At 47.8% G+C, this 27,580-nt stretch overlaps 1 protein-coding gene across 18 annotated transcripts in view; it reads left to right on the forward strand.

Moving 5' to 3' along the window:
- Window positions 1-27,580, forward strand: part of LOC129815762 (dedicator of cytokinesis protein 3-like) — a 400,044-nt gene that overhangs the window by 233,674 nt on the left and 138,790 nt on the right. For 17 of the 18 annotated variants that reach the window (XM_055869857.1, XM_055869854.1, XM_055869856.1 and 14 more), the window contains exons 6-8: window positions 13,156-13,304; window positions 20,161-20,245; window positions 24,425-24,466. In XM_055869857.1, the coding sequence (XP_055725832.1) occupies window positions 13,156-13,304; window positions 20,161-20,245; window positions 24,425-24,466 (276 nt within the window). Of the gene's footprint in view, window positions 238-13,155; window positions 13,305-20,160; window positions 20,246-24,424; window positions 24,467-27,580 lie in introns of all 18 variants that reach the window. The other variant, XM_055869869.1, reaches the window with a different exon arrangement.

Raw genomic sequence — 27,580 nt, forward strand, 5'->3', positions numbered from 1 at the left:
GTAGGCTAGTGGGTGTCTGTAGGGAGGCTGGTGAAGAGGGAGAGAAAGAGAGAGTGCAAGAGAGACCGGCAGTCACAAGAAGAGTTCCCAAAGCTATGTTGACAGCCTATCATTTCCCTTTGCACGTCAGACAGACTTCAAGATTCACACTAATGTTTACTGCCGTTTGGCTGTAAGGATGGCTAGCTGCTAACTCCTTCACTCAGCCGCAGACCAGGAGCATCAGCATCACAGACTGTAAGTCACTTACTCTGTCTGTGTCTCTATCTGGTCAACTCTGCTCTGAGATTTACATGTCTGGATTACCTTTTTCATCTGACCCATGGGCATCCGTAGGCCAGATGGCGTGTGGTGCTGTAGGGTTGTAGTGGTCAGTTGTGGTGCTGTATGTGATTGTAATTGTCATTTTAGTGTTGCTGTATGTGGTTGTAGTGGTCAGTTGTGGTGCTGTATGTGGTTGTAGTGGTCAGTTGTGGTGCTGTATGTTGTAGAATCTTTTTGTTTTCCAGAGGCATACCGTATGTGGAGTTATGTAAATATTTGGGCTATGTGAGGATGGCAAAAAGCTGTCTTTATCCAATCATATGTTTTTTCATCACTGGTGCGCTAAAGTGAGTTTCCCTGTTGACATCCTAATGCTGACTGTCCTGGTGTGACGAGAGAGCACGTCCTGTGTATGTAGACACTCCTGTGTGTATAGACACTCCTGTGTGTGTAGGGACTCCTGTGTGTAGACACTCCTGTGTGTGTAGACACTTCTGTGTGTAGACACTCCTGTGTGTAGACACTCCTGTGTGTAGACACTCCTGTGTATAGACACTCCTGTGTGTAGACACTCCTGTGTGTAGACACTCCTGTGTGTATAGACACTCCTGTGTGTATAGACACTCCTGTGTGAATAGACACTCCTGTGTGTAGACACTCCTGTGTGTAGACACTCCTGTGTGTAGACACTCCTGTGTGTGTAGACACTCCTGTGTGTATAGACACTCATGTGTATAGACACTCCTGTGTATAGACACTCCTGTGTATAGACACTCATGTGTGTAGACACTCCTGTGTGTAGACACTCCTGTGTGTAGACACTCCTGTGTGTATAGACACTCCTGTGTGTAGACACTCCTGTGTGTATAGACACTCCTGTGTGTATAGACACTCCTGTGTATGTAGACACTCCTGTGTGTAGACACTCCTGTGTGTATAGACACTCCTGTGTGTATAGACACTCCTGTGTATGTAGACACTCCTGTGTGTAGACACTCCTGTGTGTATAGACACTCCTGTGTATAGACACTCCTGTGTGTAGACACTCCTGTGTGAATAGACACTCCTGTGTATATAGACACTCCTGTGTGTAGACACTCCTGTGTATAGACACTCCTGTGTGTAGACACTCCTGTGTGTGTAGACACTCCTGTGTATAGACACTCCTGTGTGTAGACACTCCTGTGTGTATAGAAACACTCCTGTGTATAGACACTCCTGTGTATAGACACTCCTGTGTGTAGACACTCCTGTGTGTATAGACACTCCTGTGTGTATAGACACTCCTGTGTGTAGACACTCCTGTGTGTATAGACACTCCTGTGTGTGGACACTCCTGTGTGTGGACACTCCTGTGTGTAGACACTCCTGTGTGTGTAGACACTCCTGTGTTTGTAGACACTCCTGTGTGTGGAGACACTCCTGTGTGTGTAGACACTCCTGTGTGTATAGACACTCCTGTGTGTGGACACTCCTGTGTGTGTGTCTGGATTTGAATTTGTATTTATTATGGATCCCCATAATGCCTTGGCAGCAGCTACTCTTCCTGGGGTCCAAACACACCAAATCACCATTATTACATATAAAACAACAGATAACACAGACATATGACTGTTCCTCTGCCAAGCCCCCTCCACCTCCCTACACTATCCTACCCTAATACAGAGTCATATGGATCTGCACTGTCTGTAGCTCACACTAAGTTCCAAAGGCTGAGCCTAATATATAAAATCAAATCAAATCAAACTATATTTGCCACATGAGTGCCCTTATCTCTCTGTACTTTGCCTCAAACCTGACCGTTCCTCTGCCAAGCCCTCTCCAGCTCCCCACATTATCCTACCCTAACAAGTCTCAGAGTCCCTGCCGCTGAAAAACATCCCCACAGCATGATGCCAGGTTCAACCTTGGTTTCATCAGAACAGATAATCTTGTTTTTATGGTCTGAGAGTCTTTAGGTGCCTTTTGCCAAACTCCAAGCGGGCTGTCATGTGCCTTTTACTGAGGAGTGGCTTCCGTCTTGCCACTCTACCATAAAGGCCTGATTGGTGGAGTGCTGCAGAGATGGTTGTCCTTCTGGAAGGTTCTCCCATCTCCACAGAGGAAATCTAGAGCTCTGTCAGAGTCACCTCCCTGACCAAGGGCGTTCTCCCCCGACTGCTCAGTTTGGCTAAGCTGCCAGCTCTAGGAAGAGTCTTGGTGGTTCCAAACTTCTTCCATTTAATAATGCTGGAGGTTACTGTGTTCTTGGGGACCTACAATGCTGCCGAAATGTTTTGGTACCCTTCCCCAGATCTGTGCCTCGACACAATCCTGTCTTGGAGCTCTACGGACAATTCTTTCGACGTCATGGCTTGGTTTTTCCTCTGACATAAACTGTAAACTGTGGGACCTTATATGGACAGGTGTGTGCGTTTCCAAATAATTTCCAATCAATTGAATTTACCACAGGTGGACTCCAATCAAGTTGTAGAAATATCTCAAGGATGATCAATGGAAACAGGATGCACCTGAGCTCAATTTAGAGTCTCATAGCAAAGGGTCTGAATACTTACAGTAGGTAAATAAGGTATTTCTGTTTTTTATTTTTAAGAAATTTGAAAGGAATTCTAAAAACCGTGTTTTCACTTTGTCATTATGAGGTATTGTGTTGAGATTGATGACATACATGTTTTTATAAATACATTTTAGAATAACCCTAACCCTAACTAGTGATGCACCGATATAACATTTTTGGCCGATACCGATATCCGTTATTTTCCTTACCAAAAACCCGATACCGATATTCGTTATTTTCCTTACCAAAAACCCGATACCGATATTCGTTATTTTCCTTACCAAAAACCCGTTACCGATATCCGTTATTTTCCTCACCAAAAACCCGATACCGATAACCGATATTTCAAATTTAGAATAAGGCTGTAACGTAACAACATTTTGAAAAAGTCAAGGGGTCTGAATGTTTTTCGAAGGCACTCTATGTGGCAGTAGAGTAGTAGCCTGAGGGAACACATTCATGTTTTCAAATGTAATGTCATGTTTTTTTTGTTGTATATTGCTTTTTGTTGCCTTAATTTTGCTGAACCCCAGGAAGAGAGGCTGCAGCCTTACCAGGAACTAGTGGGGATCCATAATAAATCCCAGGAAGAGTAGCTGTTTCCTTTCCAGGAACTAGTGAGGATCCATAATAAATCCAATGAAGAGTAGCTGTTTCCTTACCAGGAACTAGTGGGGATCCATAATAAATCCCAGGAAGAGTAGCTGTTTCCTTTCCAGGAACTAGTGAGGATCCATAATAAATCCAATGAAGAGTAGCTGTTTCCTTACCAGGAACTAGTGAGGATCCATAATATATCCCAGGAAGAGTAGCTGTTTCCTTTCCAGGAACTAGTGGGGATCCATAATAAATCCCAGGAAGAGTAGCTGCTTCCTTACCAGGAACTAGTGGGGATCCATAATAAACCCCAGGAAGAGTAGCTGCTTCCTTACCAGGAACTAGTGGGGATCCATAATAAATCCCAGGAAGAGTAGCTGCTTCCTTACCAGGAACTAGTGGGGATCCATAATAAACCCCAGGAAGAGTAGCTGCTTCCTTACCAGGAACTAGTGGGGATCCATAATATATCAAAATTCAAACAGCAGCATTATCAAGAACATGCTTGAAGTTTTCACTTTGTTAAGTTGTTGAGAACCTAACTTTTAAAGATCCAGTGAAGCCTTTTTCATCTTACAATTACAATTATTTACCTGTGATTGTTTTCAATTAAAATTGTCAAAAATAAACAAAAATAACCGTTAATTAACATAAACACATTTAGCATCTCATGGCTTCCACACATGCATACCTTTGGAATATCTACATTTTTTAAAAGTCTAATAATCAATGTAATATAGTCTACACCTTCACAATAAATCCATTATTTATTTTAGACAGGTCTAAAGAAGCATGATATGAAGAACATGTTGTCTATTTCAGAAGAACAGAATAGCATACTCTGAGTTGTCCTTATGTTAGGCCCTGATCTGGCCAGGCCATATGGCTGTGGGCTACGCTAGTTCATTTAGCAGGCCCTGATCTGGCCAGGCCATATGGCTGTGGGCTACGCTAGTTCATTTAGCAGGCCCTGATCTGGCCAGGCCATATGGCTGTGGGCTAAACTAGTTCATTTAGCAGGCCCTGATCTGGCTAAGCCATATGGCTGTGGGCTATGCTAGTTCATCTAGCAGACAAGATTTGCTTATAATTATAATAATAATTATAATTCCGCCATATTATTTTATAGTATGAAGAATACAATTGAACAAAGCTTAAAAAATGTGAACACATTTTTTCTCCAACCGATTTGAAGGAGTTCTCACATGCGGCCGTTCTGTGTTGAGCGGTTAACAAATATATAGGTCCTCCTTTAATACGCTTCATGTAGAGTTATTAATGTAACTTTAGTTGTTCTTCAGACGTCGGGCTCGGTGTTTTGATGTTTAATACATTGTAAGGCTGAATGATACGACTCTAATGATGATTTGAAAAAAGTTGCTTGAAAGGTATGAGATCTGCTTGTTTTTTATGCAGGCTGTACACACTACATCAGTCACTCACTCACTCACAATTTGACAAGCACTTCATAATGTTTTTAATTTCACAGCGTCATCCCCTTTGTGTGGCCATAATGCACTCTAAAAAAATCTTGAAACTCACACGCTGCTTATGTATGTAGTTAGGCTCTACACCCCTTGTAAAGCAGATGAATGTACTTAATGCTTAATGTCATCTATGTACGTGGAATGTGCTTAATGCTTAATGTCATCTATGTACGTGGAATTTGACTGCCTTCATGACTCGTGACCGCTGGCGTGACGCTAATACGGTCACCGCAACAGTCCTGGTCTAAACTCCATCCCACCAAAACAGTCCTGGTCTAAACTCCATCCCACCGCAACAGCCCTGGTCTAAACTCCATCCCACCAAAACAGTCCTGGTCTAAACTCCATCCCACCAAAACAGTCCTGGTCTAAACTCCATCCCACCAAAACAGTCCTGGTCTAAACTCCATCCCACCAAAACAGTCCTGGTCTAAACTCCATCCCACCAAAACAGTCCTGGTCTAAACTCCATCCCACCAAAACAGTCCTGGTCTAATCTCCATCCCACCAAAACAGTCCTGGTCTAAACTCCATCCCACCAGAACAGTCCTGGTCTAAACTCCATCCCACCAAAACAGTCCTGGTCTAAACTCCATCCCACCAGAACAGGCAGAAATGCCAGGCAGTCTTTTCCAACAGCTCTTACATTAACATTATCATCATTTTTACAATTTCACAGTATTATTCCAACTTGTTTGTAAATATAAAATATCAGACAAATCACATTCTGCACTGGGTCTTTAAGTATTTATTATATATATATATATATTTTTTTTTTAACCAGTAAAGTCAGTTAAGAACAAATTACTATTTACAATGCCGGCCTAGGAACAGGGGGTTAACTGCCTTGTTCAGGGGCAGAACGACAGATTCTTACCTTGTCAGATCAGGGATTTGATCTAGCAACCTTTCAGTTACTGGCCCAACACTCTAACCACTAGGCTACCTGTCGCCCCAGGTATTTAAAACCCTTCATGGCTTATCTCATTATTCTAGCTCTCAGGGTCATTGAGATGAAAGAGGATGTTCTCATCTCCTCCTCCGTTTGTCTTGTACTTTCATTGGTCTTCAGGCAGTGTGTGTGTGTGTGTGTGTGTGTGTGTGTGTGTGTGTGTGTGTGTGTGTGTGTGTGTGTGTGTGTGTGTGTGTGTGTGTGTGTGTCATCAGTGTAATAATCAGTCAGGTATCTTAGTCTGGCCCACTGTAGTGGAGGCAGGCAGGGATGGACGCTGGGAGACATGGATGAAGGGATGGATGGAAGGAGAGATGGATGGAGGGAGGGAGGGAGGGATAGAGGGAGAGATGGATGGATGGAGGGAGGGAGGGAGGGATAGAGGGAGAGATGGATGGATGGATGGAGGGAGGGAGAGATGGATGGAGGGAGAGAGGGAGGGAGGGAGGGAGGGATGGAGGGAGGGAGGAAGGGAGGGAGGGATAGAGGGAGAGATGGAGGGATGGAGGGAGGGAGGGAGGGAGGGATGGAGGGAGGGAGGGAGGGAGGGAGGGAGAGAGAGATGGAGGGAGGGAGGGAGGGAGAGATGGATAGAGGGATGGAGGGAGGGAGGGATAGAGGGAGAGATGGATGGATGGAGGGAGGGAGGGAGGGAGGGAGGGAGGGAGGGGGGGAGGGAGGGTAGAGGGAGAGATGGATGGATGGAGGGAGGGAGGGAGGGAGGGAGGGAGGGAGAGATGGATGGTGAAGGGATGGATGGAAGGAGAGATGGATGGAGGGAGGGAGGGAGGGAGGGAGGGATAGAGGGAGAGATGGAGGGAGGGAGGGAGGGAGGGGGGGAGGTAGAGGGGGATAGAGGGAGAGATGGATGGATGGAGGGAGGGAGGGAGGGAGGGATGGAGGGAGGGAGGGAGGGAGGGAGGGAGGGAGGGAGGGAGGGAGGGAGGGAGGGAGGGAGAGAGAGATGGAGGGAAAGCTGCAGGGAGGGAGAGATGGAGGGAAAGCGGCAGGGAGGGAGGGATGGATGGATGGAGGGATGGATGGAGGGAGGGAGGGAGGGAGGGAGAGATGGAGGGAGGGAGAGATGGAGAGAGGGAGGGAGGGAGGGAGGGAGGGAGGGAGGGAGGGAGGGATGGAGATGGACAGATGGACGGCAGCAGGCCATAGATGGATAGAGTGGGTGTGAAGGTGTGAGCCAGTCACTTCATCAGGAAAGAAGGGAGGAAGGGAGGGAATCAACAAATAGATGAGTGGAGAGTAGGAGCTAGCTAGCTGGCTATATTTGAACCCTCATTGTGCATCAGAATCAAAGATGCTAAATAGCTGTAATAAAATACAATGCGTTTTCTTTGGTCCCAAGATGGCTGCTGTTCTGCCCATTTACTTGGCTAATCAAACTTGGCTAATCCGCTTTGACTAGAGGATCTGCTGCTACACTATGAAGCAGTCCTATTATTTGTGGATGGAAAGATGGCGTGATGATATGTGTACAATGAGCTGCCTGAATTGATATTTAGGCCATACACTGATCTACCTGAGTTGTTGTGTAGGCTATAGACTGATCTACCTGAGTTGTTATGTAGGCCATACACTGATCTACCTGAGTTGTTATGTAGGCTATATACTGATCTACCTGAGTTGTTATGTAGGCTATATACTGATCTACCTGAGTTGTTATGTAGGCCATACACTGATCTACCTGAGTTGTTATGTAGGCTATATACTGATCTACCTGAGTTGTTATGTAGGCCATACACTGATCTACCTGAGTTGTTGTGTAGGCTATATACTGATCTACCTGAGTTGTTATGTAGACTATATACTGATCTACCTGAGTTGTTATGTAGGCCATACACTGATCTACCTGAGTTGTTATGTAGGCTATATACTGATCTACCTGAGTTGTTATGTAGGCTATAGACTGATCTACCTGAGTTGTTATGTAGGCTATATACTGATCTACCTGAGTTGTTATGTAGGCTATATACTGATCTACCTGAGTTGTTGTGTAGGCTATAGACTGATCTACCTGAGTTGTTATGTAGGCTATAGACTGATCTACCTGAGTTGTTATGTAGGCTATAGACTGATCTACCTGAGTTGTTATGTAGGCTATAGACTGATCTACCTGAGTTGTTATGTAGGCTATAGACTGATCTACCTGAGTTGTTGTGTAGGCTATAGACTGATCTACCTGAGTTGTTATGTAGGCTATATACTGATCTACCTGAGTTGTTGTGTAGGCTATAGACTAATCTACCTGAGTTGTTATGTAGGCTATAGACTGATCTACCTGAGTTGTTATGTAGGCTATAGACTGATCTACCTGAGTTGTTATGTAGGCTATAGACTGATCTACCTGAGTTGTTATGTAGGCTATAGACTGATCTACCTGAGGATGAAATGGTTCTATATTGTGAGACACACTAGGCAGAGATAGATAGACAGATGAAGAGAACTTCACACCATTGGCAGGAGTCTCTCTCTCTCTCTCTCTCTCTTTCTCTCTCTCACTGCAACGTGGTAATTAAGCCCTACGTCATCTATCACTTTTGACCTGGGTATTGACCCCCAAATGTGTATCTGGTTCTGGGTATTGACCCCCAATGGGAATTGACCCCCATGTGAGCCTACCAGACGAGTTAAATGCCTTTTATGCTCACTGAAGCATGCATGAGAGCCCCAGCTGTTCCGGACGACTGTGTGATCACTCTCTCCGTAGCCGATGTGAGCAAGACCTTTAAATCTCAATCGCACTCCACAATGCCTTTTCCACCTGGACAAAAGGAACACCTATGTGAGGATGTTGTTCATTGATTACAGCCCAGCGTTCAACAACATAGTGCCCACAAAACTCATCATTAAGCTAAGGACTCCGCCTATCCTCGACCCTGGGGCCCCTCAGGGGTGTGTGCTGATCACTAACAACGATGAGACAGCCTATAGGGAGGAGGTTAGAGACCTGGCAGTGTGGTGCCAGGACCACAACCTCTCCCTCAATGTGATCAAGACAAAGGAGCTGATCGTGGACTACAGAAAAAGGAGGGCCAAACAGGTCCCCATTAACATCGACGGGGCTGAAGTGGAGCGGGATGAGTGTTTCAAGTTCTTTGGTGTCCACATCACCAAGAAAATATCATGGTCCAAACACACCAAGACAGTTGTGAAGAGAGCACAATAACACATTTTACCCCTCAGGAGACTGAAAAGATTTAGCATGGGTCTCCAGATCCTCAAATTGTTCTTCGGCTGCACCATCGAAAGCATCCTGACGGGTTGCATCACCGCCTGGTATGGCAACTGCTCGGCATCTGACCGTAAGGCGCTACAGAGGGTAGTGCGTACAGCCCAGCACATCACTGGGGCCAAGTTTCCTGACATCCAGGACCTCTATACCAGGCGGTGTCAGAGGAAGGTCCTAAAAATTGTTAAAGACAAGTCACCCAAGTCATAGACTGTTCTCTCTGCTACCGCACGGCAAACGTCAGACACACACGTATGCAACAACATAACTCACACTTATTCTGGCATTGGAGTTGTTGATTCTGTGGGTCGGGCGGATGGGTACAAGCATCCTACTCCTCACGATGGCTGCAGAAGCTGGGGTCCTTGGGATGTGTTGCCTCCTCTGGATTTGAGGTCTTACCAATGCTTAATGGGACACTAGCTCAGGTAGCATAAATATTCAGCAGTACCGTAACAGCATAGTTTATAATGAGACACCTCTCTCTCTCTCTCTCTCTCTCTCTCTCTCTCTCTCTCTCTCTCTCTCTCTCTCTCTCTCTCTCTCTCTCTCTCTCTCTCTCTCTCTCTCTCTCTCTCTCTCTCTCTCTCTCTCTCTCTCTCTCTCTCCTCTCTCTCTCTCTCTCTCTCTCTCTCTCTCTCTCTCTCTCTCTCTCTCTCTCTCTCTCCTCTCTCTCTCTCTCTCTCTCTCTCTCCTCTCTCTCTCTCTATCTCTATCTCTATCTCTGCCTCCACATCGGCCTCCTCTCTCTCTCTCTCTCACACTCTCTCTCCCTCTCCCTCTCTTTCTCTCTCTCTCCTCTCTTTCTCTCTGTATTTCACCCAATAGATATGTGGATCTGTGTAATCTGAGGGAAATATGTCTCTCTAATATGGTCATACATTGGGCAGGAGGTTGGGAAGTGCAGCTCAGTTTCCACCTCATTTTGTGGGCAGTGTGCACATAGTCTGTCTTCTCTTGAGAGCCAGGTCTGCCTACGGTGACCTTTCTCAATAGCAAGGCTATGTTTACTGAGTCTGTACATAGCCAAATCTTTTCTTAAGTTTGGGTTAGTCACAGTGGTCAGGTATTGTGCCACTGTGTACTCTCTGTTCAGGGCCAAATAACATTCTAGTTTGCTCTGTTTTTTTGTTAATTCTTTCCAATGTGTCAAGTAATTATCTTTTTGTTTTCTCATGATTTGGTTGGGTCAAATTGTGTTGCTGTCCTGGGGCTCTGTGGGGTCTGTTTGTGTTTGTGAACAGAGCCCCAGGACCAGCTTTCTTAGGGGACTCTTCTCAAGGTTCATCTCTCTGTAGGTGATGGCTTTGTTATGGAAGGTTATGGAATCGCTTCCTTTTAGGTGGTTGTAGAATGAAACACTCTTTTCTGTCTTTTGATAATTAGCGGGTATCGGCCTAATTCTGCTCTGCATGCATTATTTGGTGTTTATGTTGTACACGGAGGATATTTTAGCAGAATTCTGCATGCTGAGTCTCAATTTGGTGTTTGTCCCATTTTGTGAATTCTTGGTTGGTTGGTGAGACCTCACAACCATAAAGGGCAATGGGTTCTTTAAGTGATTCAAGTATTTTTAGCCAGATCCTAATTGGTATGATGAATTTTATGTTCCTTTTGATGGCATAGAACGCCCTTCTTGCCTTGTCTCTTTCTCTCGATCTCACTGAGTTTATAATGAGGTTACATTGATGGAAATATGACTTGTCTGACCTTTCTATAGTTTGCTCAGCCAGATACATTTAGTTACATTAGCAATGCAGTCTACTGAATATAATATATTAACATCACACTGTGATCATTTAGGGAACACTTTATACAAAATATCAACATTTAGGGTTGCACATTTTGGGGAATATTCAAGGGTGGAAACTTTTTGTGGGAATTTAAGGGAATATATGGGAATTAACGGAAATATATGCAAATGAATATTAATACCATTTAAATGTAGATGTTTTTTGCATTGGATATATTTCCATATCATATGGAAACAGAAACCTTTTACCTTATCATAAGTAGACATAATTGCAAACGATTAACTTCTTCCAATAGAAATTAAAAAAACAATTTAGTTACGAATGTACCTTTAATTAAATGAGTTGACTCTTCACATGGGATGATTTCACTGAAAAACAAAAGAAAGGGAATATTGAATGATCCCCAATGATCCATCGCATCTCCCAAAAATGTTTTCAACATACATCTGTAAAATGATAGTCTAGGAACTAAAGCTTTGGTTGTCTTCCTCCCAGGCTTCCATGTCTTCTCCGTGGACCTCCTCAATGTCCACCTCTTGAACATTAGACTCTGAGGCCTCATCTTCACTGTCACTTTCCAACCTTGTTGAGGATGGCTCGTTGTCAGGCTCAAAAAGCCTCAAATTTGTCCGGATGGCCACCAATTTTTCAACCCTTGTATTGGTCAGCCTGTTGCGTGCTTTGGTGTGTGTGTTCCCAAACAAGGACCAGATGCGTTCTGAGGCGGCTGATGTTGGTGGGATTTGGAGGATGATGGAGGCAACAGTGGAAAGAGCCTCAGATCCACAAAGTCCCTTCCACCAGGTGGCTGATGAGATATGTTGGCACGACTGCCATATTGCATCTCCATCCCAAAGCCCTTGCTTGGAAGTGTACTTCGCCAGACTGCCAAGAACCTTACCCTCATCTAGGCCAAGGTGGCGAGACACGGTAGTGATGACACCATAGGCCTTGTTGATCTCTGCACCAGACAGGATGCCAGCATACTCGGGGTCCAACATGTACTGTGTTGCGTGTTTGGGCTTCAGTCAGAAGTCTTCACGCTTTTTGATGTATTTCAGAACTGCAGTTTCCTCTGCTTGGAGCAACAGTGAAGTGGGCCGTATGGATTTCTTCTCTTTCTTTTCTTCTGCAAGCAGAGTCTGAACATCAGACAGGATGGCAGTGTCTCCCTCAATCCGTGCAATGGATACTGCTATAGGTTTCAGGAGTTTCAGGTTGCTTACCACTCTCTCCCAAAATACATCATACAGGAGGATTCCTTGATGGCAGACTGTGATATGGCCATTTCTTGAAGAGACTGCTTCCTCTCCAGGAGACTGTCAGACATCATGACAACACCACCCCAACGGGTGTTGCTGGGCAGTTTCAATGTGGTGCTCTTATTCTTGTCACTTTGCTTGGTGAGGTAGATTGCTGCTAGGGGGCAGACTTAGGTAGATTGCTGCTAGGGGGCAGACTTAGTGACTTGGAGACCCCATGCAGAGGCCAGTCTGATGAAATGAAAGTTAGCATTTCCTGCAACAACACATTTATGAAGATACAGCATCTGTATGTAAGGAATCAGCTGTAACCTATACCTCTTTAAGACAGAAACTATATTATCTCAGTATAATGGATGCTTTCTACATTTGTAAAGTAAAAAAAAATATTATTGTGGTCCCTGATTGGAGGGCTGTTTTGAATGGGCTGAGTGGGGAAATAGACAATTGTGTAGAATTTGTTTAATTCCAATGCTTTTGTCAAAACCCTTTCCAGGGACTAGGTTGCCTCAGGAGGGCTTCAGTTTGGATCAAGGCTGTGTTATGATCTGATTGTGAAGTCATGTCCGACAGGGACGGGACGTTGATTTGGCCCAATTTAAACGGTGTGCTGACTTGCTCAGACGTTTTCAGTGAACATGAAATTGGTCTGTGAAGATGGACATTTTATTCTTGGCAGATCAGATAGCGAGTGAAGGATGAGTCGAAATAGAAGTGTCTGCCGTTAAGTGAAACATCCCTGCATTGGTTTTGTAAAGACCTTCACAGTCTATGTCAGAATGTGATGTTACTGGCTAGATCTTCTGTAGTGTATTGTGGAGCTCAGTGATCTTACTTTGCTTATAAACTATGAACCTATGATGTAGACACCATTGGCATAATATGCGGGATATTAAATAGGATATCTCTCCTCTCTCTCCCTCCTCCCTCTTTCTCCTCTCTCTCTCTCTTCTCTCTCTCCTCTCTCTCCCTCCCTCCTCCCTCTCCTCTCTCATCTCTCTCTCTCTCTCTCTCCTCTATCTCCCCTCCCTCCTACAGAAACACAAGGTGGACTTGTTCTACAAGCTGCGTCACGTGATGAACGAGCTGTTTGACCTTCGGAGACAGATGTTGTCTGGTCACCTGACACAGGACCAGGTCAAAGACGTCAAGAGACACATCACCATCCGCCTGGACTGGGGCAACGAGTAAGTTACCTTACCATTCAGCCTCACCTTAGAATAACATAGATACTTTATTTTCCATCCAAACAAATACACAAACACAAGGCTGTGAGCAGCACCAGCAGACCAGTTACATAAATCGTAGGAGATAAATACTTTGCTCTACGGTACGGCAGTGAGTAGTACCTGAATGGTACCTGGGACCAGAGACTAGAAGCTTCAACCAACTGAGCCATCAGACTAGAGACTAGCAGCTTCAACCAACTGAGCCATCAGACTAGAGACTAGCAGCTTCAACTAACTGAGCCATCAGACCAGAGACTAGCAGCTTCAACCAACTGAGCCATCAGACTAGAGACTAGCAGCTTCAACTAACTGAGCCATCAGACCAGAGACTAGCAGCTTCAACTAACTGAGCCATCAGACCAGAGACTAGCACCTTCAACCAACTGAGCCATCAGACCAGAGACTAGCAGCTTCAACCAACTGAGCCATCAGACAAGAGACTAGCAGCTTCAACCAACTGAGCCATCACACCAGAGACTAGCACCTTCAACCAACTGAGCCATCAGACCAGAGACTAGCAGCTTCAACCAACTGAGCCATCCGACAAGAGACTAGCAGCTTCAACCAACTGAGCCATCAGACTAGAGACTAGCACCTTCAACCAACTGAGCCATCAGACTAGAGACTAGCAGCTTCAACCAACTGAGCCATCAAACCAGAGACTAGCAGCTTCAACCAACTGAGCCATCAGACCAGAGACTAGCAGCTTCAACCAACTGAGCGATCAGACTAGAGACTAGCACCTTCAACCAACTGAGCCATCAGACCAGAGACTAGCAGCTTCAACCAACTGAGCCATCAGACCAGAGACTAGCACCTTCAACCAACTGAGCCATCAGACAAAAGACTAGCAGCTTCAACCAACTGAGCCATCAGACCAGAGACTAGCAGCTTCAACCAACTGAGCCATCAGACTAGAGACTAGCAGCTTCAACCAACTGAGCCATCAGACCAGAGACTAGCAGCTTCAACCAACTGAGCCATCAGACCAGAGACTAGCAGCTTCAACTAACTGAGCCATCAGACCAGAGACTATTACCTTCAACCAACTGAGCCATCAGACCAGAGACTAGCAGCTTCAACCAACTGAGCCATCAGACAAGAGACTAGCAGCTTCAACCAACTGAGCCATCAGACTAGAGACTAGCAGCTTCAACCAACTGAGCCATCAGACTAGAGACTAGCAGCTTCAACCAACTGAGCCATCAGACCAGAGACTAGCAGCTTCAACTAACTGAGCCATCAGACCAGAGACTATTACCTTCAACCAACTGAGCCATCAGACCAGAGACTAGCAGCTTCAACCAACTGAGCCATCAGACAAGAGACTAGCAGCTTCAACCAACTGAGCCATCACACCATATACTAGCAGCTTCAACCAACTGAGCCATCAGACCAGAGACTAGCACCTTCAACCAACTGAGCCATCAGACCAGAGACTAGCAGCTTCAACTAACTGAGCCATCAGACCAGAGACTAGCACCTTCAACCAACTGAGCCATCAGACCAGAGACTAGCAGCTTCAACCAAATGAGCCATCAGACCAGAGACTAGCAGCTTCAACCAACTGAGCCATCAGACCAGAGACTAGCAGCTTCAACCAACTGAGCCATCAAACCATTCCCTCCTTGCAGCTTCAACCAACTGAGCCATCACACTAGAGACTAGCAGCTTCAACCAACTGAGCCATCAGACCAGAGACTAGCAGCTTCAACCAACTGAGCCATCAGACTAGAGACTAGCAGCTTCAACCAACTGAGCCATCAGACTAGAGACTAGCAGCTTCAACCAACTGAGCCATCAGACTACAGACTAGCAGCTTCAACCAACTGAGCCATCAGACTAGAGACTAGCAGCTTCAACCAACTGAGCCATCAGACTAGAGACTAGCAGCTTCAACCAACTGAGCCATCAGACTAGAGACTAGCAGCTTCAACCAACTGAGCCATCAGATTAGAGACTAGCAGCTTCAACCAACTGAGCCATCAGACCAGAGACTAGCAGCTTCAACCAACTGAGCCATCAGACTAGAGACTAGCACCTTCAACCAACTGAGCCATCAGACCAGAGACTAGCAGCTTCAACCAACTGAGCCATCAGACCACTCCCTCCTTGTATCTTCAACCAACTGAGCCATCAGACCATTCCCTCCTTGCAGCTTCAACCAACTGAGCCATCAAACCACTCCTAACCTTGTCTTTTCTGGCCTTCAACACTTAGACCTGAGTCAACAGCTCACCTTGTTATATTAGTGGAGTCTGGGTGTCTGAGTATAAACGACCATGGTATATTAGTAGTGTCTGCGTGTCTGAGTATAAACGACCATGGTATATTAGTAGTGTCTGCGTGTCTGAGTATAAACGACCATGGTATATTAGTAGTGTCTGCGTGTCTGAGTATAAACGACCATGTTATATTAGTAGTGTCTTGGTGTCTGAGTATAAACGACCATGGCATTAGTGGAGTCTGAGACGGCACCATATTATGTTCAGCTGTCAGCCAGTCAGTGAGTCATCCAGGTAGTAAGCCAGCCAGTCAGTCAGTCATCCAGGTAGTCAGCCTGTCATCCAGGTAGTAAGCCAGCCAGTCAGTAATCCAGGTAGTAAGCCAGTCAGTCAATAATGCAGGTAGTCAGCCATCCAGCCAGTCAGTCAGTCATCCAGGTAGTCAGCCAGCAAGCCAGTCAGTCAGTAATCCAGGTAGTCAGCCAGTCAGTCAGCCAGTCATCCAGCCAGTCAGTCAGTCATCCAGGTAGTCAGCCTGGCATCCAGTCAGCCAGTCATCCAGCCAGCCAGTCATCCAGCCAGCCTGTCATCCAACCAGCCTGTCAGTCAGTCAATCAGCCAGTGATTCAGCCAGCCAGTCATCCAGTCAGTCATCCAATCATCCAGTCATTCAGTCATCCAGCCAGCCAGTCATCCAATAAGCCAGTCAGTCAGACATCCAGGTAGTCAGCCAACCAGTGAGTCATCCAGTCAGCCATCCAGCCAGTCAGTCAGTCATCCTGGTAGTCATCCAGCCAGCCAGCCAGTCATCCAGGTAGTCAGCCAGCAAGCCAGTCAGTCAGTCATCCAGGTAGTAAGCCAGTCAGTCAGTAATCCAGGGAGTCAGCCAGTCATCCAGACAGTCAGTCAGCCAGTCACCCAGACAGTCAGTCAGCCAGTCATCCAGACAGTCAGTCAGTCATCCAGGTAGTCAGCCAGTCATCCAGTCAGCCAATCATCCAGCCAGCCAGTCATTCAGCCAGTCATCCAGTCAGTCATCCTGCCAGCCTGTCAGTCAGCCAATCATCCAGTCAGTCAGCCAGTCAGTCATCCAGTCAGTCAGTCAGACAGTCAGTCAGTCAGTCAGTCATCCAGGCAGTCAGTCATCCAGTCATCCGGTGAGTCAGCCAGCCAGTCATACAGTCAGTCAGCCAGTCCTCCAGTCACCCAGTCATCCAGTCAGTCATCTAGTCAGTCATCCAGGCAGTCAGTCATCTAGTCAGTCATCCAGTCAGTCAGTCATCTAGTCAGTCACCCAGTCAGTCATCTAGTCAGTCATCCAGTCAGTCAGTCATCTAGTCAGTCATCTAGTCAGTCATCCAGTCAGTCATCTAGTCAGTCATCCAGGCAGTCAGTCATCTAGTCAGTCATCTAGTCAGTCATCCAGTCAGTCAGTCATCTAGTCAGTCACCTAGTCAGTCATCCAGCCAGTCATCCAGGCAGTCATCCAGGCAGTCAGTCATCCAGTCATCCGGTGAGTCAGCCAGCCAGTCATACAGTCAGTCAGCCAGTCCTCCAGTCACCCAGTCATCCAGTCAGCCAGTCAGCCAGTCAGTCATCCAGGCAGTCAGTCATCTAGTCAGTCATCCAGGCAGTCAGTCATCTAGTCAGTCATCCAGGCAGTCATCTAGTCAGTCATCCAGTCAGTCATTCAGGCAGTCAGTCATCTAGTCAGTCATCTAGTCAGTCATCTAGTCAGTCATCCAGGCAGTCATCTAGTCAGTCATCCAGTCAGTCATTCAGGCAGTCAGTCATCTAGTCAGTCATCTAGTCAGTCATCTAGTCAGTCATCCAGGCAGTCAGTCATCCAGTCAGTCATCCAGGCAGTCAGTCATCCAGGCAGTCATCTAGTCAGTCATCTAGTCAGTGATCCAGGCAGTCAGTCATCTAGTCAGTCATCCAGGCAGCCAGTCATCCAGGCAGCCAGTCATCCAGTCAGCATGTCATCAAGTCAGCCAGTCCTCCAGTCATCCGGTGAGTCAGCCAGCCAGTTATCCAGTCAGTCAGCCAGTCAGCATGTCATGAAGGCAGCCAGTCGTCCAGTCATCCAGTCATCCAGTTATCCAGTCAGTCAGTCATCCAGTCAGTCAGTCATCCAGTCAGTCAGTCATCCAGTCAGTCAGTGAGTAAGCCAGCTAGTCATCAAGTCAGTCAGTGAGTAAGCCAGCCAGTCATACAGTCATCCAGTGAGTCAACCAGCCAGTCATACAGTCAGTTAGCAAGTCAGCCAGTCAGCCAGTCATCCAGTCAGCCAGTCATCCAGTCATCCAGTCAGCCAGTCATCCAGCTTGCTATCCAGTCATTCAGTTAGTAATTCAGCCAGTCAGCCAGTCATCCAGTCAGTCATCACGTCAGCCAGTTAGGCAGTCAGCCGGTGAGTCAGTCATCAGCCAGTCATCCAGTCAGTCATCAGTCAGTCATCCAGTCATCCATCCAGCCAGTCATCAGTCAGTCATCCAGTCATCCATCCAGCCAGTCATCCAGTCATCCATCCAGCCAGTCATTCAGCCAGCCAGTCATCCAGCCAGTCAGCCAGCCAGTCAGTCATCCAGTTAGTCAGTCATCAGTCAGTCATCCATCCAGCCAGTCATCAGTCAGTCATCCAGTCATCCATCCAGCCAGTCATCCAGTCATCCATCCAGCCAGTCATCCAGTCATCCATCCAGCCAGTCATCCAGTCATCCATCCAGCCAGTCATCCAGTCATCCAGCCAGTCAGTCATCCAGGTAGTCAGTCATCCAGGTAGTCAGCCAGCCAGCCAGCCAGGTAGTCAGTCATCCAGGTAGTCAGCCAGCCAGCCAGCCAGAGTCAGTCAGTCACATGTCTCTGGTCTGTGTAGAGTAGACTAGATCACTTTCTGTTCTGTCCCCATCTCCTCTGACAGCATCCTACTGATAGCACCTAACACATACACACAAGCATGTGCGCACAAACCCACATTTGCACGTCCAACACACAGACTCAGGAGCATGCACACGGTAAGGCAGTCAGACAGTCAGACATGTGCGCAGGCACACACACACACACACACACACACACACACACACACACACACACACACACACACACACACACACACACACACACACACACACACACACACACACACACACACACACACACCTCTGCAACACGATATTGTCAACAGCCAGCCTGGCCCTCATTACCAGTCTGGGTAAATGTCCATAGACCTCCTATACTGAATCTCATTAACATCATGCTGTTGAAGGATTTCAGTCAAAATCCCCTAGCCTCCGTTTGTCTGGTTTCTCTTCTCACACACACACACACACACACACACACACACACACACACACACACACACACACACACACACACACACACACACACACACACACACACACACACACACACACACACACACACACACACACACACACACACACACACACACACACACACAGGTTATATAAGACTGCATGAGGATAATTCCCTGCTGCTTCACTGAGAAAGGTGTGTGGTATGGAATGAATAAACCCACTGACACTGTCTCCTCTCCTCTCTCCATCCAATTCAATTCAAGGGGCTTTATTGGCATGGGAAACATATGTTAACATTGCCAAAGCAAGTGAAATAGATAATTAACAAAAGTGAAATAAACAATCAATTTTAACAGTAAACATTACACATACAGAAGTTTTAAAAGAATAAAGACATTACAAATGTCATATTATCTCTATATACAGGGTTGTAACGATGCGCAAATAGTTAAACTGCAAAATTGAAACTCAATTAACATAAATATGGGTTGTATTTACGATGTTGTTTGTTTTTCACTGTTTGACCTTTTCTTGTGGCAACAGGTTACAAATCTTGCTGCTTTGATGGCACACTGTGGTATTTTACCCAGTAGATATGGGAGTTTATCAAAATGTGATTTGTTTTGGAATTCTTTGTGGGTCTGTGCAATCTGAGGGAAATATGTCTCTCTAATATGGTCATCCATCCATCTCTCTCTCCCTTCCCTCCCTCTCTCTCCCCCTGAGTCTCTCTTGATCTCTCCCTTCTCTCCCTCTCTCTCCCCTACGTCTCTCTTGATCTCTCCCTTCCCTCCCTCTCTCTCCCCCGCGTCTCTCTTGATCTCTCCCTTCCCTCCCTCTCTCTCCCCCTGCGTCTCTCTTGATCTCTCCCACCCCTCCCTCTCTCTCCCCCTGCGTCTCTCTTGATCTCTCCCTCCCTTCCCTCCTTCTCTCTCCCCCCGTGTCTCTCTTGCTCCCTCCCTCTCCTCTCTCTAACCCATGTCTTTCTTGCTCTCTCCCTCCCTTCCCTCCTTCTCTCTCCCCCCGCGTCTCTCTTGCTCCTTCCCTCCCTCTCCTCTCCTCTCCTCTCCTCTCTCTTCCCCCCATCTCTCTTGCTCTCTCCCTCCCTTCCCTCCTTCTCTCTCCCCCTGCGTCTCTCTTGCTCCTTCCCCTCTCTCCTCTCCTCTCCTCTCCCCCCCCCCATCTCTCTTGCTCTCTCCCTCCCTTCCCTCCCTCTATCTCTCCCTACGTCTCTCATGCTCCCTCCCTCTCCTCTCCCCTCCTCAACAGACACCTGGGCCTGGACCTCGTACCCAGGAAGGAGTTTGAAATGGTGGATGCAGACCAGATCAGCGTCTCAGACTTATACAAAATGGTAGGTATAACGTTACCACTGAACATAGTTTTTTTTCCTACAAAACTAAGTTGAATGCACTGACTATAAGTCTCTCAGGATAACAGCATCTGCTCAATAACCTAAATGTAAATGGTAGGTACCACTGGGCCGACAGTGTGCTGCACACACTAGAGTCATGACGATGTCCTGCTGTTGCCTAGTGACTGTTGCTGGTGTATGGTACATTGTCCAATCAAAACGCAGCGTATGGTACATTGTCCAATCAAAACGCAGTGTATGGTACATTGTCCAATCAAAACGCACCGTATGGTACATTGTCCAATCAAAACGCAGCGTATGGTACATTGTCCAATCAAAACGCACCGTATGGTACATTGTCCAATCAAAACGCAGCGTATGGTACATTGTCCAATCAAAACGCACCGTATGGTACGTGTATGGAAGAAGCAGAAACATCTGCTGTAGCTGGAGCTGGAACTTCAACTAGATATTTTCTCTTAAAAAGTGATTACACATGAATCAGATTCAGTGTAGCCATAACAGCAGCTAGACTACACTGAACAAAAATATAAACACAACATGTAAAGTGCTGGTCCCATTTTTCATGAGCTGAAATAAAAGATTCCAGAATTTTTCCATATACACTAAAAAGCTTACGGCTCTCACATGTTGTGCTCAAATTTGTTTACATCCCTGTTAGTGAACATTTCTCCTTTGCCAAAATAATCCATCCACCTGACAGGTGTGGCATATTAATAAGCTGAATAAACAGCAGGATCATTATACAGGTGCACCTTGTGTTGGGGACAAAAAAAAGGCCACTCTAAATTGTGCGGAAAAAATCATTCTGATTGGCTGGGTTGGCTCCCCGATGTGTGGGCCTGGCTCCCAAGTGGGTGAGCCTATGCCCAGTTATGTGAAATCCATAGATTAGGGCCTAATGCATTTATTTAAATTGACTGATTTCCTTATATGAACTGTAACTCAGTAAAATCATTGAAATTGTTGCATGTTGCGTTTATATTTTTGTTCAGTAAGTAACAGGTACAGTACACATAATTGTGTTGTTTGAGCTATTTTTGATTAATGACAACTGTCATCGCAGCAACAAAACAATGATGAGCCAATTATTTATTTGTTGCAACAGGTCAATCTGTTTAGTTATCTGAATATCTGGAGCACAAAAACAGAATAGTGAATGGGAGGGAGACATTGGCAATATGATGATTGTGTCTGATGAGGGTGTCTGCCCTGGTCTTGCTCCCAGCTCTGGGGTGGTGCTGAGTCTGAGTGTCTGCCCTGGCCTTGCTCCCAGCTCTGGGGTGGTGCTGAGTCTGATGAGGGTGTCTGCCCTGGTCTTGCTCCCAGCTCTGGGGTGGTGCTGAGTCTGATGAGGGTGTCTGCCCTGGCCTTGCTCCCAGCTCTGGGGTGGTGCTGAGTCTGATGAGAGTGTCTGCCCTGGCCTTGCTCCCAGCTCTGGGGTGGTGCTGAGTCTGATGAGAGTGTCTGCCCTGGCCTTGCTCCCAGCTCTGGGGTGGTGCTGAGTCTGAGTGTCTGCCCTGGCCTTGCTCCCAGCTCTGGGGTGGTGCTGAGTCTGATGAGGGTGTCTGCCCTGGCCTTGCTCCCAGCTCTGGGGTGGTGCTGAGTCTGATGAGGGTGTCTGCCCTGGCCTTGCTCCCAGCTCTGGGGTGGTGCTGAGTCTGATGAGGGTGTCTGCCCTGGCCTTGCTCCCAGCTCTGGGGTGGTGCTGAGTCTGATGAGGGTGTCTGCCCTGGCCTTGCTCCCAGCTCTGGGGGTGTTGCTGAGGTAATGGCAGTGTGTTACAGCCCTGGCAAAGTGGCTGGCTTGGCCAGAGGACTGAATGGTCGAAGGAGAAAGACAGTTACAGATGTAGGATCTTAATTTGATCCCCCTTCAATGCAGGACATGTCAAAACTGTAGTGTATTTGACGGTTAAAAAGGCTTCTGAAGTTTGTAATTTTCACTTGGAAATGTCAGACTTGATTTTCCTTTTTGAAAAATGTATCAACCCCTACAAAAATGTTCATTAACTATAATCCACGTAATACTTCACATGTACTGTTGCTGCAGGATTATTTTCCTGCTGTAGCAATCTGGCTCAAATCAAGATCCTACATCTGATGTCAGAGGTACATCAAATTTGTAGGGATGGGGAGAGTGAGACCTTGGCACCATGGCAGGAGGAGGCAGGGTAACTGGAGGATGCCTAATGTTAATGGACACTCACATCTAAGACAGGATAGAAGTAGATGGAAGTGGGCAGTCCTGGCAGATATGACACATGCCGGGGGGGGGGTGACAGGAGAAGAGAGGAGGACGGAGGGTCTCTGAGGAATGATGGCAGGTGATAATGGACACTTGGGTTGTAGGTGTGGGGAGATTACAGTAGTTCTCACCTCGGAGAGGGTGGAGGTAGAGGGTAGGGTGGAGGATAGGGGAGAGGTAGAGAGGGGGGTGGGTAGGTGAGAGGGGAAGACGTTAGGGGTGAGGGGAGGCGGAGAGGGTAGAGGGGAGAGGTAGAGTGGAGGGAGAGAGGGGACGGAGGGAGAGAGAGGAGGTAGGGAGAGAGGGGAGGGTAAAGGGGAGGGGTAGAGAGAGTGGAGGCAGGACAGAGGGGAGGGGTGGAAAGAGGGGAGGGGTGGAGGGAGGAGTGGGGTAGACGATAAGGGAGAGGGTAGATGGAGGGCAGGATGTATGATGCTTCTCACCTTGGATCTCACCCTGAATAAAAACTAAAGGGAAGAGAGGGTGGAGAGGGGGAAGAGAGGGGGAAGAGAGTGTGGAGAAAGGGGGAGGAGAGGGTGTAGAGGGGGAAGAGAGGGTGGAGAGGGGAAGAGAGGGTGGAGAGGGGGAAGATAGGGTGGAGAAGGCGTGGAGAGGGGGAAGAGAGGGTGGAGAGGGGGAAGAGAGGTCAGAGAGGGGGAAGAGAGGTCAGAGAGGGGGAAGAGAGGGCAGAGAGGGGAAGAGAGGGTAGAGAGGGGGAAGAGAGGGCAGAGAGGGGGAAGAGAGGGTGGAGAGGGGGAAGAGAGGGTGGAGAGGGGGAAGAGAGGGTGAAGAAAGGGTGGAGAGGGGGGAGAGAGGATGGAGAGGGGGAAGAGAGGGAAGAGAGGGCAGAGAGGGGGAAGAGAGGGCAGAGAGGGGGAAGAGAGGGTGGAGAGGGGGAAGAGAGGGCGGAGAGGGGAAGAGAGGGCAGAGATGGGGAAGAGAGGGTGGAGAGGGGGAAGAGAGGGTGAAGAGAGGGCAGAGTTAGGAAAGAGAGGGTGGAGAGGGGGGAGAGAGGGGGAAGAGAGGGCAGAGATGGGGAAGAGAGGGCAGAGAGGGGGAAGAGAGAGCAGAGAGGGGGAAGAGGGGGAAGAGAGGGCAGAGAGGGGGAAGAGAGGGCAGAGAGGGGGAAGAGAGGGCAGAGAGGGGGAAGAGAGAGCAGAGAGGGGGAAGAGGGGGACGAGAGGGTGGAGAGGAGGAAGAGAGGGTGGAGAGGAGGAAGAGAGGGTGGAGAGGGGGAAGAGAGGGGAGAGTTTGAAAAGAGGGGGAAAAGAGGGTGAAGAGAGAGGGAAGAGAGGATGGAGTTGTCTTGTTTGGATGATGCCTTTCACCCTGTATCTCTTCTCTACACTCAGAGAAAGACGGCAAGATAAACAAGACAAAACACCATCAAAGTAAACTTGTACATTGACCTCTCTTACTCTCTCTTTATCTCAGCTTGGATCTATGAAGTAGATATATCTATGACTCAATTACCTTCTCCTTGTGTTTCTACTCAAGGTACTATGAACTATGGGACAACATTGTGTTTATTCTGTTCCTGTACACTGTTCTGAGTGGTGATTCAGCGTTTCACAGTCACTGTCTTATTCTGACAGCCTGTCTCGCTCCCTCTTGCCCTGTCTTGTCCTCCCAGCATGCTATGCTCTGCTCTGCCTGGGGCGTCCCCGACCTATCGTACCGCCTCATACTCACAATGCCCTGACAACCAACCACAGCTTAGCACTGCTGCACTATAAGCAAATGAAACATGTACATATTGCCAAGGTTTTGATATCTGATTCACAATCAAAAGAGGATGACTAACTGAGGATATTTCTCTCTCTATCGCTCTCTTTCTCTATCTCTATGTCTCTCTCTCTCTCACTCTCTCCTCTCTATCTCTCTCTCTTCTTGTCTTTCTTGTCTTTGCAGCATCTGTCCAGCAGACACAGTGTCCAGCAAAGCACAACCCAGGTACAACATACTCTCTGCAGTTGCTATCATGCACACACTGTCACTACTGCATGAAAATGACCATCACAATGCTGACATCATGTTATCTAATTATCTATGTACAATAATACACATATAATATGACATGCCCTGAGGTTTCCTGTCCTGTCTCGTCCCCACAGGGTGACAATGTCTCTGTCCTGTCTCGTCCCCACAGGGTGAATGTATCCCTGCTCTGTCTCGTCCCCACAGGGTGACAATGTCCCTGTCCTGTCTCGTCCCCACAGGGTGACAATGTCCCTGTCCTGTCTCGTCCCCACAGGGTGAATGTATCCATGCTCTGTCTCGTCCCCACAGGGTGACAGTGTCCCTGTCCTGTCTCGTCCCCACAGGTTTCCTGTTCCCTGTCCTGTCTCGTCCCCACAGGTGTCATGTTCCCTGTCCTGTCTCGTCCCCACAGGGTGACAATGTCCCTGTCCTGTCTCGTCCCCTCAGGGTGACAATGTCCCTGCCCTGTCTCGTCCCCACAGGTTTCCTGTTCTCTGTCCTGTCTCATCCCCACAGGTTTCCTGTTCCCTGCCCTGTCTCGTCCCCACAGGTTTCCTGTTCTCTGTCCTGTCTCATCCCCACAGGTTTCCTGTTCTCTGTCCTGTCTAGTCCCCACAGGTTTCCTGTTCTCTGTCCTGTCTAGTCCCCACAGGTTTCCTGTTCTCTGTCTTTTCTCATCCCCACAGGTTTCCTGTTCTCTGTCCTGTCTTGTCCCCACAGGGTGACAATGTCCCTGTCCTGTCTCATCCCCACAGGGTGACAGTATCCCTGTCCTGTCTCGTCCCCACATGTTTCCTGTTCCCTGTCCTGTCTCGTCCCCACAGGGTTGGCAATGTTTCTGTCCCATCTCGACCCCACAGGGTGACAGTATCCCCGTCCCGTCTTGTCCCCACAGGGTGACAGCATCTCTGTCCCGTCTTGTCCCCACAGGATGACAGTATCCTCGTCCCGTCTTGTCCCCACAGGATGACAGTAGCCTCGTCCCGTCTTGTCCCCACAGGATGACTGTATCCCTGTCCCGTCTCGACCCCACAGGATGACAGTATCCCCGTCCCGTCTCGACCCCACAGTGTGACAGTATCCCCGTCCCGTCTTGTCCCCACAGTGTGACAGCATCCCTGTCCCGTCTTGTCCCCACAGGATGACAGCATCCCTGTCCCGTCTTGTCCCCACAGTGTGACAGCATCCCTGTCCCGTCTTGTCCCCACAGGATGACAGCATCCCTGTCCCGTCTTGTCCCCACAGGGTTACAGTATCCCCGTCCCGTCTTGTCCCCACAGGATGACAGCATCCCTGTCCCGTCTTGTCCCCACAGGGTTACAGTATCCCCGTCCCGTCTTGTCCCCATAGGATGACAGTAGCCTCGTCCCGTCTTGTCCCCACAGGATGACAGCATCCCCGTCCCGTCTTGTCCCCACAGGATGACTGTATCCCCGTCCCGTCTTGTCCCCACAGTGTGACAGCATCCCCGTCCCGTCTTGTCCCCACAGGGTTACAGTATCCCCGTCCCGTCTTGTCCCCACAGGATGACAGCATCCCTGTCCCGTCTTGTCCCCACAGGGTTACAGTATCCCCGTCCCGTCTTGTCCCCACAGGATGACAGCATCCCTGTCCCGTCTTGTCCCCACAGGGTTACAGCATCCCTGTCCCGTCTTGTCCCCACAGGATGACAGCATCCCTGTCCCGTCTTGTCCCGCACCACATCTTACTGTAGCATACTACACTAAAAAAAACACCCACAAAACTAGTTGTTTCAACCAATTAATAATAAGTAACTCGTTTACATACTGTTTTTCACCTTTTTGGTCAAAGTGTTATCTGGGCGTAACATCTTTAGTTGGCCCAACATGAGAAAATGAATGTCAAGTTAAAAAGAAATTCCGTCAAGTTAAAATGATGTGTTTGCTCAATTTGTCTCATATGTTCATTCAACTAGAAATAATTGTTGCTATCTTCCCTAAACATGGCTGTGGAACTACATTTACATGTTAGTCATTTAGCAGAAGCTCTTATCCAGAGTGACTTACAGTTAGTACATTCATCTAAATAAGATAGCCAGGTGGGACAACCACAGTCATAGTAAGGATATAGTTCCTCAATAAAACAGCTGTCAGCTGGGTCAGAGCTAGTAAAGGGAGGGAAATGTGAAGTGCGAGTAATAGAGCATGTACCTGCAGGAGCGAGTTACTGCTTTGATGTTTTCAGAGAACGACAGGGTGTTGTCCAGGGTCACGCCAAGGTTCTTAGCACTCTGGGAGGTGGGGGGGGGGGGGGGGGGGGGGGGGGACACGGTGCAGTTGTCAACTGTGATGGAGAGGTCGTTGAACGGACAGGCCTTCCCCGGGAGAAAGAGCAGCTCCGTCTTGTTGATGTTGAGCTTGAGGTGGTGGACCGACATCCAAGCTGAGATATCTGCCAGGCACGCAGAGATGCGTGTCACCACCTGGATTCAGGGGGGAGAAGAGGGGGGGTGGGAGAAAAGTATTTGAGTTTCATCTGCATAGCAATGATAGGAGAGACCATGTGAGGATATGACAGAGCCGAGTGACTTGGTGTATAGAGACAAGACGAGAGGTCCATCCTCATAGCAATGATAGGAGAGACCATGTGAGGATATGACAGAGCCGAGTGACTTGGTGTATAGAGACAAGACGAGAGGTCCATCCTCATAGCAGTGATAGGAGAGACCATGTGAGGATATGACAGAGCCGAGTGACTTGGTGTAGAGAGAGAAGAGGCGAGGTCCGTCCTCATAGCAGTGATAGGAGAGACCATGTGAGGATATGACAGAGCCGAGTGACTTGGTGTATAGAGAGAAGAGGAGAGGTCCATCCTCATAGCAGTGATAGGAGAGACCATGTGAGGATATGACAGAGCCGAGTGACTTGGTGTATAGAGAGAAGAGGAGAGGTCCATCCTCATAGCAGTGATAGGAGAGACCATGTGAGGATATGACAGAGCCAAGTGACTTGGTGTATAGAGACAAGAGGAGAGGGCCTATTACCGAGCCCTGGGGGACACCAGTAGCGAGAGTATGTGGTACAGACACAGATCCTCTCCACACCACCTAGTAGGAGCGACCTGCCA

This window comes from Salvelinus fontinalis, chromosome 18 (assembly GCF_029448725.1).
Source record: "Salvelinus fontinalis isolate EN_2023a chromosome 18, ASM2944872v1, whole genome shotgun sequence".
NCBI lineage: Eukaryota > Metazoa > Chordata > Actinopteri > Salmoniformes > Salmonidae > Salvelinus > Salvelinus fontinalis.